General features: G+C 49.1%; 1 protein-coding gene across 1 annotated transcript in view; it reads right to left on the minus strand.

Annotated features, from left to right (window-relative positions):
* Nucleotides 1-227: 227 nt before the first annotated feature.
* The window catches only part of LOC103301434 (outer mitochondrial membrane lipid metabolism regulator OPA3), a 30,924-nt gene continuing 13,448 nt past the window's right edge, over nt 228-17,703 (minus strand). The window contains exons 2-3 of the mRNA XM_008158402.3: nt 916-3,866; nt 228-843 (exon numbers count right to left, since the gene is read on the minus strand). Of these exons, the coding sequence (XP_008156624.1) occupies nt 3,454-3,866 (413 nt within the window). The 3' untranslated portion in view covers nt 228-843; nt 916-3,453. The remainder of the gene's footprint in view (nt 844-915; nt 3,867-17,703) is intronic.

Consider the following 17,703-nt stretch of genomic DNA (forward strand, 5'->3'; position numbering starts at 1 on the left):
TATGTGTGTCTGTCTCCCCACTGGACTGTCAGTCCTGTGAGGGCGGGTGAGGCTGTCTCAGTCACCGCTGGGACCCACATGGCACAGAATAGGCAGGGCGCATAACGGGCACCTGGTGACAGTTTCTTAAATGAAAGAATAAACGAAAGACAGTTTTGCTAAGGTTAACAGGGATTTTTCAAATACGGAAAAAAGCAGCAATTTGAACACAACCAACTTGAATTACAAATTTATTCTAACCCCTCTCTCCCCAAGTCACAAATGCATACAACATTTTTGCTAGTGAGTCGGAGCGATGTGTATTTTGAGAGGGCGCTCTTCCCACCCGCACACACCCTGATCCCAGCCCCACCCGGTGGGTGGAGCTGTTGCATCCCACAGGTCTGGCCACGTCAAGACACACGGGGCTGTTTTCTTTTTTCTTTTAACGTATTTTTATTGATTTCAGAGAGAGACAGGGAGAGAAACATCCATGATCAGAGAGAATCATTGATTGGCTGCCTCTTGCACACCCCCTATTGGGGATCAAGCCCACAACCCAGGCATGTGCTCTTGACTGGAATCGAACCCGGGACCTTTCAGTCCATAGGCTGATGCACTATCCACTGAGCCCAACTGGCCAGGGCAGGGCTGTTTTCAATCTCACACGTGAGCACAGCGCTACCTCAGGGTCAGGGGCTTAGGCTCCCACCTCCTCCTCTTCCCTGCCTGTGTGATCTTGGGCAGGTAGTGACTTGCCCTCTCTGTGCCTCAGCTTCTTCGTGAATGAAGAAAATGCCACTGGGATTACGTAAAGCACTTAGAACAGTGCCTGACACCCACCCAGAGCTCAATGGATTCCACCTGACTGCTGTTCATTAACGTGATGGGGGATTCCACCTGACTGCTGTTCATTAACGTGATGGGGGATTCCACCTGACTGCTGTTCATTAACGTGATGGGGGAGGGGCTGGCAGTCAAGATCCCTGGTGTCCAGCAACCTGTCCTCCAGAGATGTGTCAGGGCCAGAGTGAACCCGCCCAGGGGTAACCATGGAAACCAGGCACTGAGCCTGCCCACCTGGCTCCACCACCCTCCCATGCACTGGTATCGCTTGCCTTCTTTCCCTCAGCATTTAACCCGCTCGGGTCACTCCTACTTTATTGATTTTTTTTTTTTTACAGAGAGGAAGGGAGAGGGAGAGAGAGTTAGAAACATCGATGAGAGAGAAACATCGATCAGCTGCCTCCTGCACACCCCCTACTGGGGATGTGCCCACAACCAAGGTACATGCCCTTGACCGGAATCGAACCTGGGACCCTTCAGTCCACAGGCCGATGCTCTGTCCACTGAGCCAAACCGGTTAGGGCAGGGTCACTCCTACTTTAGAAACACCCCACCCATGACCCACCTCCGCTCCCTCTACACCAGCCTCTCCCCTTCTTCTGTAAAGAGTTGATGCTTCACAAACCCAGTTTACCGGCTTTCTACCAGGTCTGGTGTCCAGGGCGTTTTTAACAGAAAACCTGCCTCTCCCATTTCCTGGAAAAGGGCCCAGATGTCTGACTAAGCCCATTCACTGAATGCCAAGATCTCCGGTTGCTGTGGTTGGGGATGGAGGGCCACCCATCAGCACTGCTCGGAAGAGATTCCCACCCCTCCCCCGGTGATCTGCCTCCCTCTCATCTCCCTTCTTGCCCCACACCTGTACCCTCAAGCACCCTGCACCTGCATGAAGAGGGTAATCTGGGCTCCTGTTTCCCTCCCAGTGCCACTGATTCCCATCCCTCATGGGCTTCCTAGCCTTGGGCAAGTCCCTTGGTTTCCCGAGCCTCAGTTTCCCCATCTGGGACAGTTCATAGGATGACTTTAGACTCACCGCCATCAGATCTCTCAGCTTCTCTCTTAATTTTAATGAGCTTTGTACCCACTCTGGAGATCCATGTAATGGTTCTGAGTCCTTAGGACGACTACATCTAAGGGCTCCTTTAATTGGAAACACCTACAGTCTGAAAAATAGAAGCTCTCCTTGGACTGTTCTTCTCTCATGTGGGGAAGGGCAAATGTCCCATGGGGTCAGCAGGAGTCCCAGCACACTCTTGGCGTGGGGAGGTGTAGTGAGGTGAATGGCACCCCCCCCTCGTCCAAAAATATGTCTACATCCTTACCCATGGAACCTGTGAATGTGAGCTTATTTGGGAAAAGGGTCTTTCCTAGAGTTAGGGTGGCCCTAAATCCAATGACCAGGTGTCTTTATAAGAGACAGAAGAGGAGAGGCCACGTGAGGATGGAGGCAGAGACTGGAGAGAATGCAGCCGCAAGCCAAGGAGCACCTGGAGGCACCAGAAGCTGGGAGAGACAAGGAAGGATCCTCACTAGAGCCTTCGGAGGCAGTGCTGACAGCTGACTTTGGATCTGTGGCCTCTAGGACTGGGAGAGAAGAAATTCTGGTTGTTCTAGGCCACCAAGTTCGTGGCAATTTGTTATGGCAGCCCTAGGAAACTGCTAAAGGGAAGACCAACGAGGGGCCCACACCAGGGAGATGGAGGTGGCACTTGGGGCTATGGAGGCAGGAGGTACCAGTGCATGAAGAGGGACGGCTGGACCAGTCTGGAGCCCCAGGGGAGGGGAGCAGCCCACAGATGAGCAGATTTAAAGGAAACCTGGGGGATGTGATCATCTAATCCACGGCCCCTGAGAGAGGCCCCTGGGAAGGTAGGAAAGGACAGTCAGGAAAGCCCTGGGGACTCTGGGGACAGGTAAACAGGAAGCTGAGGCTGAAAGGCAGGTTGATGAGCTCTGGGCAAAATCAAGTTGTCCACCACGTCAGGGGGCTTGGGAGGGCATTGCCTGAGAAGACCAGCACAGCCATCCAGTGGGTGGTGCCACAGACTGAAGGAGGAGGCTCTGTTAGAATATTCCACTTGCGGACTCAGGAGAAGGTCTCACAGATCAGGTTAAGGAAAGATATTCGGTGGATCAATTGCAAGCCAGGATCCTTTTCCCCCCTCTTAAGATAAAGGGGACAGAAGTCCAGGGAAAGACACAGCATTCCTTACAATGGTCTGTACCAAGTGATCAAAAGAAGGGGGTGTTCAGTGTAATTGATGAGTGTCCCGGGGAAGGTAACACTGATCCGTCCAGGTAAATGGGGAGCTTGACAGGCTGATTCAGCTGAGGTCCCGGTTCCACGTTTTCCTTCCCTTCTGCCGGAAGAGTGAGCATGTTGTCCTGCTGGCTGGGCCCTAAAAGGTCGGTGAGGTTTGGGATGAGGTGGAGATGAGCACTGTGGGCTGTACCAATGAGCTAAGGAGGGGGGCTATGTTGGAACGCTTCCCAGTCCCTGTGCAAGGTCCTACCACTGGTGAGCAGGGGGTGACCAACGGCCAAGTTCATCAACATTTCAGTGGCTTCCGCTGGGCCAGCACAGTAGGGCACACATGGCCACATCCAAGTTCAGGCTTCAGCAGCCGCTTATTTCTCGGACGTGGACACTGCCTTGGGCGTGGACTTGGACCGCGTCTCCGCGTCCCGGGTGCAGAGCTGGGCGCGCACCTCCTGCATCTGCGCCCGCAGCTCCTCCAGGGCTCTCGGCGCCTCCTGCGCCTGTACCTGCGCCTGCAGCGCCTCGAGCGCCAGCGCCAGGCGGCCCACCTCGTCCTGCATCTCGATCCAGGCCGCGCGCTGCTCCTCCTCCTTGCGGCGCTGCTGCGCCTGGTGGCGCCAGTACTCCAGCACCATGCAGGCGCCGCCCACGATGAAGATGGTGGCCTCGCCCAGGAGTTCGGCGCCCAGCTCGGCGGCCGCCTCCTCGTTCAGCGGCTTGATGGCTGTGCCCCGGAAGCCCATAATGCGCATCTTGGTCCGCATCTCCACCCAGTGGTACACTGCAGGGGAAGAGAGGGGTCAGGCCGTGCTCTGCGAGCCCCCTGCCAGCCCCGCCCCAACACGCCTGTGTCCAGGTGGGAGCGATAGCAACACAGCAAACAGAACCGCCAGGGGGCGCTTTAAACAAACCCGAACCGGCCTCGCCCAGAGAATGCCGAGTCACCTGGCCCTGGGGGAACCCCGTGGGCATCTTTTTAAATCGCCCCGAAGATTCTGGCCAGCAGTCAGGAAAGGGAAACCCTGCCCGGGAGGGGAGGCCCTCAGACTGGGGGCTGTGCCCCTGAAGGGTCACAAGGAGCTCCCAGAGCACCAAGTCCCCGGAAGCTGTAAAGGCTCAATGGCCAGGCGCTTAGCTCCCTCTGCTTCCCCCCTCCTCCTCCCCTGGCACTGTCACCCCATCCACTTCCCAGGAGAAAGGGCGACCCCCTTTCTTTTTGAATCTTCCCAAAATGCAGTGTCAGGGCTGAGGCAGAGGGTGACCTACTGGATCCAAAGAAAGGGCAGCTGAAATGTGAGATGAGGTTAAGTGCCTGTGAACCCGTGAAAAGGGGGTAACAGGGCTGGTGGATCCTCAATAGCCCCATAGCCCGAGGAGGGAGCGAACAGCTGGGCGCTCTCCATGGTGGGTTTAGAAACGTACCTTGGAAGTAGCTTAAGAGCTGACTGGTGCTGCCGGCACAGAAACTGCCTTGCCTAGCTGCTTTTGTGAAGGAAAACTTAAGCACTTTGGAGTCTTAAAAACCAAGGCAGGATTGATGCTGAACCCTGACTCACTCCTGTAATAATGAATCTTCATCCAAGAGCACGTGGAATTAATGCGGGTGCCCTGTCTAGCTTATTTGGAGATTCATTTCCAACACATTTTACTTTTTTGTTGTTAATCCTCACCTGAGGATATTTCTTCCACTGCTTTTCAGGGAGAATGGAAGGGAAGGTAGGAGGGGAAGAGAAAGAGAAAGAAACAGACTGGTGGCTAATAGCTGCCTCCCGCACTCCCCCAAGGCCAAAGCTCCAACCATTGGACCACACCGGCCAGGGGCAACATATTTTACTTTTAATGTTTAACACTTATTCATGAAAATACATGAAACATGAAATGTTTTATATTATTTGTACACTAGCAATAATTTTTAAAGTAATTCAATCCAGAAGAAAATATTTTAACATTTGGAACCTTACAGTCACAGGAAACTAAATGAAATTAAAAATTTAGTTTCTGTATATATTTTGGTTGATGATACCTAATTCATGAGGCAGAATTCCGTCCAGAGGGAGCTCCAAGTTAAGGTCAAGGACAAAGAGGAAGAATGTAAAATTTCTGACAGTAAAGGAAGCGTTTGTTCTTTTTTGTTCTTTTTGAAACGGGACACTGGCTGGCACCAAGTCACCAGGGCAGGCGGACGGCGTTATGTGTCAAAGGAAGGACGCACCACTCTGCTGGAATATGTCCATGTTCACATCACCAATTATATCCTTTGCAACTGCGTGAACTTTCAGAGAGTTTTAGTTGTCAACTTGAAAATGCACTAGACAGTAACTAATCTGTCTATTGTTTTAAGGGGCAGGGGAGCGCTCTGGGGGCTGTTTGTGGTCGGTGGGTGCTCGGTGGACCTGGCACCTCTCTTGTGAAGTGGCAGCTGAAGAGACTCGGGTGTTCACCAAGGCCAAGGGAAAGCCCCAGGAAGGAGCCCAGAGTGAGAACAACCATCGTATTAATCTGAGGGGTGGCGGGCAGGCTGGTTCTGTGGGGCGCTTTAAGACGAAGAGGCATGCACCTCTTAGTCAACTAATGGAAGCTTATTATGGATCGGGGTTTGTCAATGAGGTGGATCAGATTGCGGTTTGACAGGCAGCCAGTCAGTGGAAGAGACACAGGAGTGTCTACTGAAAAGGGAACCTGCTGCTCCACACCCACTGTGGCTCCACCACACCCAGGCCACCACCGTGGTTTTCTCTCTTCTTCCACTTTCCCGTTCCCCATTCTTTTATTATACATCCGGTAGCTGATGTATGTGTGCAGAATTTGCATTTTTAAAAATTAAATGGTCAATGGTGGGTTTTGACTGACTTGGTTTCTACTCACATGGTATTTCTCTAACGGGTCATTTTCCATTGTGGCGTGCTATAGGCAGCAGCCGCATTCTCAACTTCCTTTTATGGTGACTTCATCTGTTTATCTATAAAAGAACCACGACTTCTGCTTGCTGCGGCGTGCCTAGTCTATGGGTGGGGTGGAAACGGGGAGAAGAGGAGTGGGGGGCTGGGGGCTGGTGGTGGCTACTGGGAATGGGGGCCCTGCGCTGGCTTTGCCAGGCAGGCTGCCTGGCTGTTTCCTTGAGGCTTCCGGAGCCAGGTGGAGGCCTGGAGAGACTCTGAGAGCTCTGGAGGTCCCAACGTGTGGCCGTGACTGAAAGTGGACTTCCTGAAAAAGAAGCTCGCCCACCAGTGACGAGACGGCCTGAGGGAGACCTGTGTGATGGGGGATTGGTTCCCCAGGATACTCACTGCCTTCCACAGGAGCTTAAAACTGCAGATTTTGTCAAGTAAGTGGGTAATGAAATCAATGTAGTTGCACAGATTAATTTATTTCCATTAAAAACATGATGGAGATACAACAGAAAAGATGGAGGCCAATGTGAAGTAGTCAGGGTAAGTATTGTTTCATAAAACTTTTGTTCTTGGGAGTGTGTGTGTGTGGATGAGTAATCAGAACACAGTTGAAAGGTTGAAAGCCACTGTCCTAGATTTGGGTTGGAATCCATTGAGTCTACAGGGTGTTTTCAGGACACGGACATCTTCCCAATATTGTCTTTCAAGCCACAAACCCAGCATCTCTCTGCATCCAGTCTCTAATTTTCTCTGTATGTCTTGTACTTCTTTGATTATATTTATTCCTGGGTCTTGATATTTTTGACATGATTATTTATAGCATTTTACATTCCATTTTCAATTTGGTTGGGGCTGATATATAGAAATACAATGGAGTTGTGTAAATGGTTTTCTATCCAGTGACCTCACTAAATTCATTCTTTTTTATCTTTTTAACAAAATATAATTTTCATGAAGTACACATTAGGTGCAAAGCCGGATAATTTTGTAATACGTAATCATCACCTATGTCAAGATCTAGACCATTCTAGCACTCTAAATGGCACCTACCCTCAGGCTCTCTTCATCTGCACCCCCCAAAACCACTATCCTGACCTCTCCCAATAGATAAGTATCTGAAGTCCTAGTCTGCTTCTCCATGAAGATCCTTTATACTCGCTCAGTCTTCTTTTGTTCAACATTCTGTCCATGACATCTTTGTGTTGCCCTGTTTCAGCAGCCCATTCCATCATTTGGATAACCCAGTTTGTCCCTCCATAGTCTGGTGATGAGCACTGATTTGGGGTGTCTAGAGTAGAAAGCTTTTCCAGGAGTGAACTTGTTGAGTCATAAGGTGCAGCATCACCTACAGGAGAAAACGAAGTGAGGGCTCCTCCGGCCCCGGCTGAGTCGCTGGAAAGCAGCCTCGGAGCACAGCCTGGGAGCGAGAGCTGTGGTTGTCCTTGGGATGTGAAAAGCACCACAGCTCACTCCTTTGTGCTGCTTCCCAGGTTCCCAGGTAAATTCTAGAAAATTCAGGGGGCTTCTTTCAGCAAGGTGTGTGTGTGTGTGTGTGTGTGTGTGTGTGTGTGTGTGCGCGCGCGCGCTGAACTTGTCAATTGAGGAGGAATTATGTACAAAAAATGCCCCGATCTTAAGCTCAGCTCCATGACTTTTTACATTTGTATATGCTACGGTTCTCAGTTAGGGACAATTTTGCTCCCTGCCAGTAGCACCTCCCAGGTTTTGACAACCAAAATGTCTTCATACATTGCCAATGTGACCAGGTAGGAAGGGAGTGGGGCTCGTTCCATATGCATAAGCGATTGCATCGTTTATTGAAATGACCATCCTTTCCTCACTGAGTTGCGGTGGTACCTTTGTTAGAAATCAACATACATACTACTTACTAATTACATCCCCATTCCTCATGCAGCCCAGGATGGTGTAAGGGTGCTCAATATGGCATAACTGGTAATAGGATTGTTTAATTTCTGAGAGTGGAGTGTTGCTGTTTTTTATATGGGAGGAGAGTAAAAGCATGAAATTTTTATCTTCCATATTAGGAAGTCAACAGGTAATAAAAAAAAAGGGGGGGGGATCTTTAAGAACTAGGAGTATACATGCCTTACTTAGAAATAAGGTGGCAGCCCTAGCTGGTTTGGCTCAGGGGATAAAGCGTAGGCCTGCAGACTAAAGGGTCCCGGGTTCAATTCTGGTCAGGGCACATGCCCGGGGTTGCAGGCTCGATCCCCAGTAGGGGACATGCAGGAGGCAGCTGATCAATGATTCTCTCTCATCATTGATGTTTCTCTCTCTTTCTCTCCCTCTCTTCCCCTCTGAAATCAATTTAAATATATATATATATTTTTAAAAAAGAAAGAAAGAATGTGGCAAATGTCCCCCAAACAGCTGGGAGAGCCAATGGGACCAAGAGCCTGCTTCACTTGGAGGACCTGGCTCCTCACCTACTCAGGTACTGCACCCAGGGCCCTGCACCCAGACCCCCCCCTGCACCCAGCCCTCACCCAGGGTCCCCTGCACCCAGCCCTCACCCAGGGTCCCCTGCACCCAGCCCTCACCCAGGGTCCCCTGCACCCAGCCCTCACCCAGGGTCCCCTGCACCCAGCCCTCACCCAGGGTCCCCTGCACCCAGCCCTCACCCAGGGTCCCCTGCACCCAGCCCTCACCCAGGGTCCCCTGCACCCAGCCCTCACCCAGGGCTCCCTGCACCCAGTCCTCACCCAGGGTTCCCTGCACCCAGTCCTCACCCAGGGTTCCCTGCACCCAGCCCTCACTCTCTTCTCTCCCTTGAAGCCTTCTGCCTCCTATTGTGGCCATTCTCTAATGGAACGCCTGTGCCTACCTCGCCCTCCTGGAGCCAAGAACCCAGAGGTGAGAATGGGTATGAGGATCTTCCGAAGGGAGGCAAATAAGTGAGGTGGGCTGGCAGTAACACAGCCTTCCAAGTGGGAGGTTTCAATTTGGTGTGTTATGGCCAGCATTTCTTTCTTTCTTTTTAAAAAATATTTTTATTGATTTTAGAGAGGAAGAGAGAGGGAGAGAGATAGAAACCTCAATGATGAGAGTGAATCATTGATCAGCTGCCTCCTGCATGCCCCACACTGGGGATCAACCTGCAACCCGAGCATATGCCCTTGTCCGGAATCGAACCCGGGACCCTTCAGTCCGCAGGCCGACGCTCTATCCACTGAGCCAAGCCGGCTAGGGCCAGCATTTCTTTAAAGAAAAAAAAAAAATTAAGTACGTACTGTATAATTCCATTTATAAAAATTCTAGAAAATGCAAACATCTAGCAGACCAGTGGTTGCCTGGGGATCCGGAAGTGGGATGGCTGGGATTACAAGGAGCGTGAAGATATTTTGGGGGTAACGGATATGTTCGTTCTCTAGATTATGGGGATGGTTTGGGTGGCTGCGTCTATCAAAACTTATCAGATTGTATATTTAAATAAACGGGATAGACTAAGTGACGCAGGAAGGAAGAGGAAGGAGTAGGCGTTAGGTGAGTGATAAGCATCACAGGAGATAAGGGGCAGCCCCCAGAAGGGAGATGAGAGCTGAACTAGAATGAGGAGGGGAGGAGGGACCCAAGATGCCCCCAGGCTGGGACCCATCTCCCAGCCCTCCCTGCCAGGCCCAGCTGAGCTGTTTCTCGATCCCAGGCAAGGTCCAAGCGGAGGCTTGGCGGCGCTGTGGCAACGTGGTCCTGGACCCGAAGGATAGCAAGTGGAGCTGCTGTGGGCTGCACTACCCCTTCCATCGTGGCTCCCAGAGGTGCTGCTCGACCTACATGAATGAGTTCCGGGTCATCCCCAAGGACGACAGCAAGTCAGAATACGAGGACTGCAGGACCTACAACAGGAAGGACCTCTAGGCTCCGGAAGGCACGCTTCCCCACCCCGACTCCCCCAGCACCGGCCCTTTCCTCCTAAGCTTTCACCTTGGGGGCTTGGGAATTACCCAGTGGCCCCTTCTTTCCAAGATTTATGGGCCACAGGTTCCCACGGTGTGATGTTAGGAAGTCACCTCATATTTCTGGGCCTTTGGCTCCAAAACAGACAGAATCAGAGAGGCTTCCGGCGCTGGCTGGGGGAAAGGATGATGGCCCAATGGCCAGGGGAGATGGGGCCTGCGGTTCTGGAATCCCTTCCCGGAGTGCTCCTTGGGTCAGGGGAGATTCCTTTCTGTTAGCAAGTGAACAGGCTGAGCTGAAGGCCCAGATTGCTCAGTTCACCCCAAAGTGGTGCAAGAACTTCTCTCTGTACCTTCTCCTTCCTAGCAATTCTCCTGAGCTGCAGGCCTCTCCCCGGGGCGTCCTCCCAGCACCTGAGAGAAACAGTTCCAAGAAAGGAAAAGCGGGGCATTCAAGGACGCTCTCAGCGATGAGGAGAGTGGTGAGAAGTGGGAAAGCCACCTTCCAGAAGATTCCCAGTTCATGCACATGACAGTCCTTGTGACTGGGCCTTCCTGTATCATGAGGCTGCACGGCTCTAAAGCAGTGGTTCCCAACGTGGGGCACACACCCCACAGAGGGGCAATTTGATTTAAGGGGGGCAATTTGAGAATGAGTTATTAACAGTGAATTTTTTGCATTTCTGATGGTTCTAGGGATCTCATATACAGTATATAAATATATATTGTGACATATTTATGCATTTCAGTTCTCTATTATGTTTTGAAACTTTATTTGCTCTTTTTTCATATCACTTCATATTATTATTTTTTTTAAACAATTTCTTAGTGATTTCTTCCTCAGTTCTTCAACTGTCCTTTCGTTCCTTTTTCTCTTTCATGGATGCCACATTCTTTGGAAGCTTGTTTAGACCAAGTTAATGGCCTTTTAGGCTTCCTCCAAGTGAATAGGAGCTCACTTTTTGAATAGTAAGAATTATATGTCACAGGGGGGCATCAGGATTTAGAGATGCTTAGGTGGGGCATGGCCAAAGAAAGGTTGGGAACCACTGCTCTAAAGGCTACTTCCCCGACTGCCCTGCCACACAGACCCCAGATGTGAGCGAGCGAGTCAGCCAAAGAGGAGTGAGACAGGGCCCCAAACTGCAGTTTCGGTTCTGCGGGCGCGGGCGAGGGTGGGCGGGGGATGCTGGGATTTTCCAAGGTGAACTGCCAGTGTCTTATCACCAACTTCATGGGTGTCATGGCTTCTTGGCGCTTGGATGGCATTAGGTTGATATGCTTTTCAACACACCATTCGAGTAGGCAGCCTCAAAGGCAGTAGCTCGCTCCCCTGGGGGTCAGTTCTGTGGTGTCATTCCCAGACCCAGCCAAGAGCTGCTTTACCCAGGCCCCCCCCCCTCCCCCCCCGCCCAGTGACTGTGCAGGCCTCAGCCTCTGTACTAAGTGCCTCCTGCCTAATTTATTTTGAAATGCATAAAAGTGAGAGAGAAGGATGGATGGGCAGAGGGGTGGACCAATGGATGCAAGTGTGATCAAGCAAATACGGTAAAATATTAACGGGAGTATCTTCGTGTGGGTATATGGCTGTGTTTCAATGTAAAATTCTTTCAACGTTGCTGTATATTTGAGAATGTTCATAATAAAATGTTGAGGGAAAATTCCTTTCTTCTTTCTTTTAAAAAAAATCCTCACCCAAAGACATGCTCATTGATTTGAGAGAGAGAGAGGGAGAGAACATTGATTGGTTGCCTTCTGTATATGCCCCAACCAGGGATTAAACCCGCAACCTGAGTATTAACTACAAAGGGAAAAATAGTAACTTTACAATAGGCAAACCTAGCACACGTCATGCTAAATATGTGACCAAGGTCAACATGACCAGAGATAACACATACTGAAGTCATGAACCCCTGATGGGCACAACATCATTTCTGTGGTATCCTATCTAATAATAGAGTAACATGTAAATTACCATCACTCCGCTACACCCACGATTGGGCGGCGGGAGGCTGGAGGGCGGGACTCGGGGTGGCCTATCCGGCCATTGAGAGGCACGGATCTGCTGCCACTGAGGGGGGCTACCCTGCTGTTGAGAGGCGCAGTGGGCGGGACTCCCGCCCCCTGTGCCTCTCAATGGCCAGATCCGCGGCAGGACACCCAGCTTCACCTCTCAACAGCAGGGTAGCCAGGTGTCCGCGGCAGCCCCCCTCAGCTGCCGTGGAGAGGCTCAGGGGGGCGGGAGTCCCGCCCCCTGCGCCTCTCAACAGCAGGGTAGCCCTCCTCAGCAGCCGCGGACCATCAAAAGTGGGGGAGCTGGGTACCTGTCTGCTCTGGCACCAGCAGACAGGCACCCAGCTCCACCACGAAAAGCAAAAGCGTGTAGGGGACCCTACACGTGCATGGTTCAATCATGCACTGGGCCTCTAGTTCTTGTCATAAAGGGAGAACCTCTTTCCAATCAAGAGAGAGCATCAGACAAACCCAAATCGAAGGACAGTCTACAAAATAACTAACCAGTACTCTTCAGGAGGGTCAAGGTCACGAAAGACAAAGAAAGACTGAGAAACGGTCATGGACTAAAGGGGACAAAAGCTATATGACAACTAACTGAGACACAGGACCCTGGGACAGAAAAAGACATCGGTGGGAAACCTCTGAATGAGGTTTGTAGTTGCACTAAGAGCTTTGCATGCATGTTCATTTCCTGGGTTCGCTCACTGTACTATTTAAGATGCTATCACGGGGGAAGCTGAGTGACAGGTATACAGGAACTCTCTGCACTGTTTTTACAACACTCCTGTAAATCTAATCTTAGTTCAAAGAAAGAAGATCAAAACAGAAATTGCCTTCAGATGGCGAGACTGTGAGGAAATGGGCCCCTCCCAAACATTGCTGCTGCCTCCAGTCAGTAATTCTGCATGGGGAAACTGATGCCAGATTTACCCCACAGGTGTGAAAGGCTTGCTCACCTGGCCCGTTAATCCTGCAGCATCTTTTATCCTACCTAATAAAAGAGAAACATGCAAATTGACTGCACCTTTGCTACGCCCACCAGCCCCACCCACCAGCCAATTAGGGTGAGTATGCAAATTAACCCAACCAAGATGGCAGTTAATTTGCATATCCAGGCCAGAGCGAAGACTGAAGACAGCGTAGAAAGAAGCCAAGCGCTGAGCGAAGCTGTGGAGAAGCAAGCAAGTGGGGCGGCGGCGAAGGAAGGGAAGCAGGCGGGGCGGGGAGAAGGGAGGAAAGCAGGCGGGCTGGGGGAGAAGGGAGGGAAGCAGGCAGGGCAGCAACCGCAGCAGGAAGCCCTATTGCAGGAATCTTCCTGCAACGGGCCTCTAGTTCTATCTAATAAAGAGGGAATATGCTAATTGACCCTCACACCATTGCAAAGATGGCGGCGCCCACAGCCAATAAGGAGGGAATATGCTAATTGATTGCCATGCCCTCAAAGATGGCGGCGCCCAGTCACCTCAGCCCTGCCGGGGTGGCAGGCACACAACAAGGCCGGGCCCACACTGCGCACCTGCCTCCAGAGTCTGCCAGTCCCCTCAGCCCCCCAGCCACCCAGGACTGGCGCGAGGCGCAGGCAAGCCTCAGGCAGCTGCCCAGCCGCCCAGGGCCTCCTGAGGCTCAGGTAACCAGGGCTGGCCAAGGCTTGCTCTGCCGGCAGTGGCAGCAGCAGAGGTGTGACGAGGTGGCACCTTCCCCTGATCGCTGGGTCGCCTCCTGCCCTGCGGGCTCCCGGACTGTGAGAGGGGGCAGGCCGGGCTGAGGGACCCCCGCTCCAGTGCATGAATTTTCATGCACCGGGCCTCTAGTGATAACAATAAAAAAGCCAGGAGAGGCCCTGCAAGACTTCCACAGTCTCATAAATTACAGTAATTCTGGCAGCAGCTGAAATAAATAGTAAGGAAGGTTTGATGTGTGGCTAGGTCATTCTCTCCAAGACAGCATGGTCAGTGGAAGCAGGGAGGACTAGCACAATGTATACTGTTAGCTACATTCATAGAAAAAAAAGGGGGGGTGGGCTGGAATACATATTGGCATTTGCTTGGAAATGCAGCTTTTAAAAAGTTTCCCCCCTAGAAAATATACAAACTGTGAACATAAAAGGGGCTACATACATGGCAGGCCTGACAGGCTCAGTGACCAAAAGTTTGATCATAAATTCCTAGCTGGGCAGCTCATGGTGGGCAGTCACATCCCAGGCCTCTAGCTTTATTTTATTTTATTTTATTTATTTTTATTGTTTAAAGTATTACAAATAGTAGTACATGTCTCCTTTTTCCCCCATTGAACTCCCCTGGCCTCCCCATCCCCTGGCACATGCCCTCACCCTAGCTTCTTTAGCAAACAAAGGTCAGTCTTTACCTTAAGTGAGTCTGTTGTTCTTATGCATCTCAGATAACATTCCTTTGAAATGTCAGAGTAATTTTCTTTCCCGACAAGAGCACACGGACTGAACACCCCTTTGTTACCTGGTTGCCCACATCCCATCTCCAGTGACTACACATGTTAAATGTTAACTATCCTGTACCCACCAATGTGAAAGAAGTACGGATCTCTCCATTTGTTTTATATCCAATCGCTTTGCTTTCTCCCTCTTCCTCGATCTACCACCAATGGGTGTCATGTAACCTTCCTCACATTTTCTCCCTTGATTCTAACTTTACAACATGAACTGCAAAACCGCCATTTTCTGGAGAAGCTTGTCAATCTGTTAAGATCTTGCTTCCAGGCATCTTCAGTTTGGCTCAGATAAACTGTCATAAATTTTTTCTATAGGTTTGGATGTTCTTTTGTAGACATGTGGGTCCCTACCTCACACCTACCACCCAAAATAAATTCCAGATGCATCAAAGATTCAACACACATGCAAATGTAAGACTGTAAAATTACTATAAGAAAACATAAGATAAAACAACAATGAGGTACCATCTCACACCTGTCAGAATGGCTATCATCAACAAATCAACAAACAACAAGTGTTGGCGAGGATGCGGAGAAAAAGGAACCCTCGTGCACTGCTGGTGGGAATGCAGACTGGTGCAGCCACTGTGGAGAACAGTATGGAGTTTCCTCAAAAAACTGAAAATGGAACTCCCATTTGACCCAGTAATCCCACTCCTGGGAATATATCCGAAGAAACTAGAAACACCAATCAGAAAGGATATATGCACCACTATGTTCATAGCAGCACAATTTACAATAGCTAAGATTTGGAAACAGCCTAGGTGCCCATCAGCAGATGACTGGATCGGAAAACTGTGGTACATCTACACAATGGAATACTATGCTGCCATAAAAAAGAAGGAATTCTCATCATTTGCAGCAACCTGGATGGAATTGGAGAACATTATGCTAAGTGAAATAAGCCAGTCAATGAAAGAAAAATACCACATGATCTCACTCATTTAGGGAGAGTAAAGAACATTATAAAGTGGTGAACAAAAAGATAGATACAGAGACAGTAAAGCATCAAACAGACTTTCAAAGTACAGGGGGAAAGTTTGGGAAAGGTGGGGGAGTTATGAAATCAAACGAAGGACTTGTATGCATGCATATAAGCATAAACAATGGACGCAAAACTCTGGGGGGGGAGGGCATGTGTGGGTGTGGGGTGGGGGGGGTAATAGTAAGATATGTACACATATAATACCTCAATAAAAATATTAAAAAAAAAAAAAGAAAACATAAGATAAATCACTCATAATCTAGAAATAGTCTTTCTAAAGATGCCACAAAAGCTAAAAGTCATAAAAGAAAAGATGAATACATTTGACTAAATTATATATTTTTTAAAAGGTTTTAGTCCTAGCTGGTTTGGCTCAGTGGATAGAGTGTCAGCCTGTGGTCTTAAGGTCCCCAGATTCGATTCCGGTCAAGAGCACATGCCCGGTTGCAGGCTCAATCCCCAGTGGGGGGGCATGCAGGAGGCAGCCGACCAATGATTCTCTCTCATCATTGATGTTTCTATCTCCTCCCTTCTGAAATCAATAAAAAAAATATTTTTAAAGAAAGATTTAAAAGCAATAATATGAAATTCTACCTTATTAAAAAGTAGCACATTAAACCCAAAGTAAATAGAAGAAAATTATAAGGATAAGAGTAGAAACCAATGAAATAGAAAACAGACAAATGAGAGAAAAATAACAAAGCCAAACAGTGATCCTTTGAAAGATACATTGATAAGCTACTACCAGGACCAGTGATCAAGAATAAAGAAAAAAGAAAACATAAATTACCATTATTTAGAAATGAAAGAAAAAACGTCACTACATATCTTACAAATTAAAAAGATGTCGCCCTAACCGGTTTGGCTCAGTGGATAGAGCGTCGGCCTGCGGACTGAAGGGTCCCAGGTTCGATTCCGGTCAAGGGCATGTACCTTGGTTGCGGCACATCTCCAGTGGGAGGTGTGCAGGAGGCAGCTGATTGATGTTTCTCTCTCTTTTTAAAAAAATATATATTTTATTGATTTTTTACAGATAGAAAGAGAGAGGGATAGAGAGTTAGAAACATGGATGAGAGAGAAACATCGATCAGCTGCCTCTTGCACGCCCCCTACTGGGGATGTACCCGCAACTAAGGTACATGCCCTTGACAGGAATCGAACCCGGGACCCTTCACTCCCCAGGCCGACGCTCTATACACTGAGCCAAACCGGTTAGGGCTGATGTTTCTCTCTCATCGATGTTTTTAACTCCCTCTCCCTCTCCCTCTCCCTTCCTCTCTGTAAAAAATCAATAAAATATATATTTTTTAAAAAGATGTCAAAAGAATATTATAAACAACTTCACACCAATAAATTCAGTAACTTATATGAAATGACATGTACCTTAAAAAAAACAATTTGTAAAAATTGACACACAAAAAGAAATAGAAAATCTGAATAGTCCTATAACTACTAAGGAAATTGACTCCATTACTGAAAACTACAAGCCTAAATGGGCACTTATGTCAAATATTTAAGGAAAAAAATTCAATTTTATACAAAATCTTACAGAAAGTAAAGGATGAGGGAACATTTTCCCAACTGTTTTATGAGGTTAGCAAAACCATGATATTTAAAACCTAACAAAGACCTATAAGAAAAAATTACAGAATATGTCACTTGTGACCACTGGAAAAACCTTTAGGAAAATATTAGCACATCAAAGAGGGAGTTGTCTAGAACTATAAACTGGTTTAATATTCTTTTAAAAAATCAATCATTTTGCCATGGCCAGTGTTTTTTTGGTTTGTTTTGTTTTTTGGGTTTTTTGGGGGTTGTCTCGGGCTTGATTCCCAGTCAAGGGTGCAGTTATCTGGGTTTTGGGGTTGCTCCTGGCACATGCAGAGGCAACAAATTGATGTGTCTCTCTCACATCAGTGTTTCTCTCTCTCTCTCTCTGTCTCTCTCTCCCTCCCTCTCTCCCTCGCTCTCTCACTCTCTCCCTCCTTTCCACTCTCTCTTAAAAAAAAAAAATCAATCATTTTAGTTCTTAGCAGTAATAGAATTGTGGTAAGCCAGCCTCCAAGATGGCCTCCAACAATCCCTGTCCCCTGGTATTCACACCCGTGTACAGTCCCTTCCTTCATGGTGTTACAGTTGGTCTGTACGACCAGTAATAGAATGCGGCACAAGTGCAGCATGTCACTCCCAAAATTACGTTGTAAAGACACCGTCTCTTGCCATAACCGGTTTGGCTCAGTGGATAGAGTGTTGGCCTTCGGGCTGAGGGGTCCCAGGTTCGAGTCTGGTTAAGGGCATGTACCTTGGTTGCGGGCACATCCCCAGTGGAGGGTGTGCAGGAGGCAGCTG

The sequence above is a fragment of the Eptesicus fuscus genome, chromosome 21, assembly GCF_027574615.1.
Source record: "Eptesicus fuscus isolate TK198812 chromosome 21, DD_ASM_mEF_20220401, whole genome shotgun sequence".
NCBI lineage: Eukaryota > Metazoa > Chordata > Mammalia > Chiroptera > Vespertilionidae > Eptesicus > Eptesicus fuscus.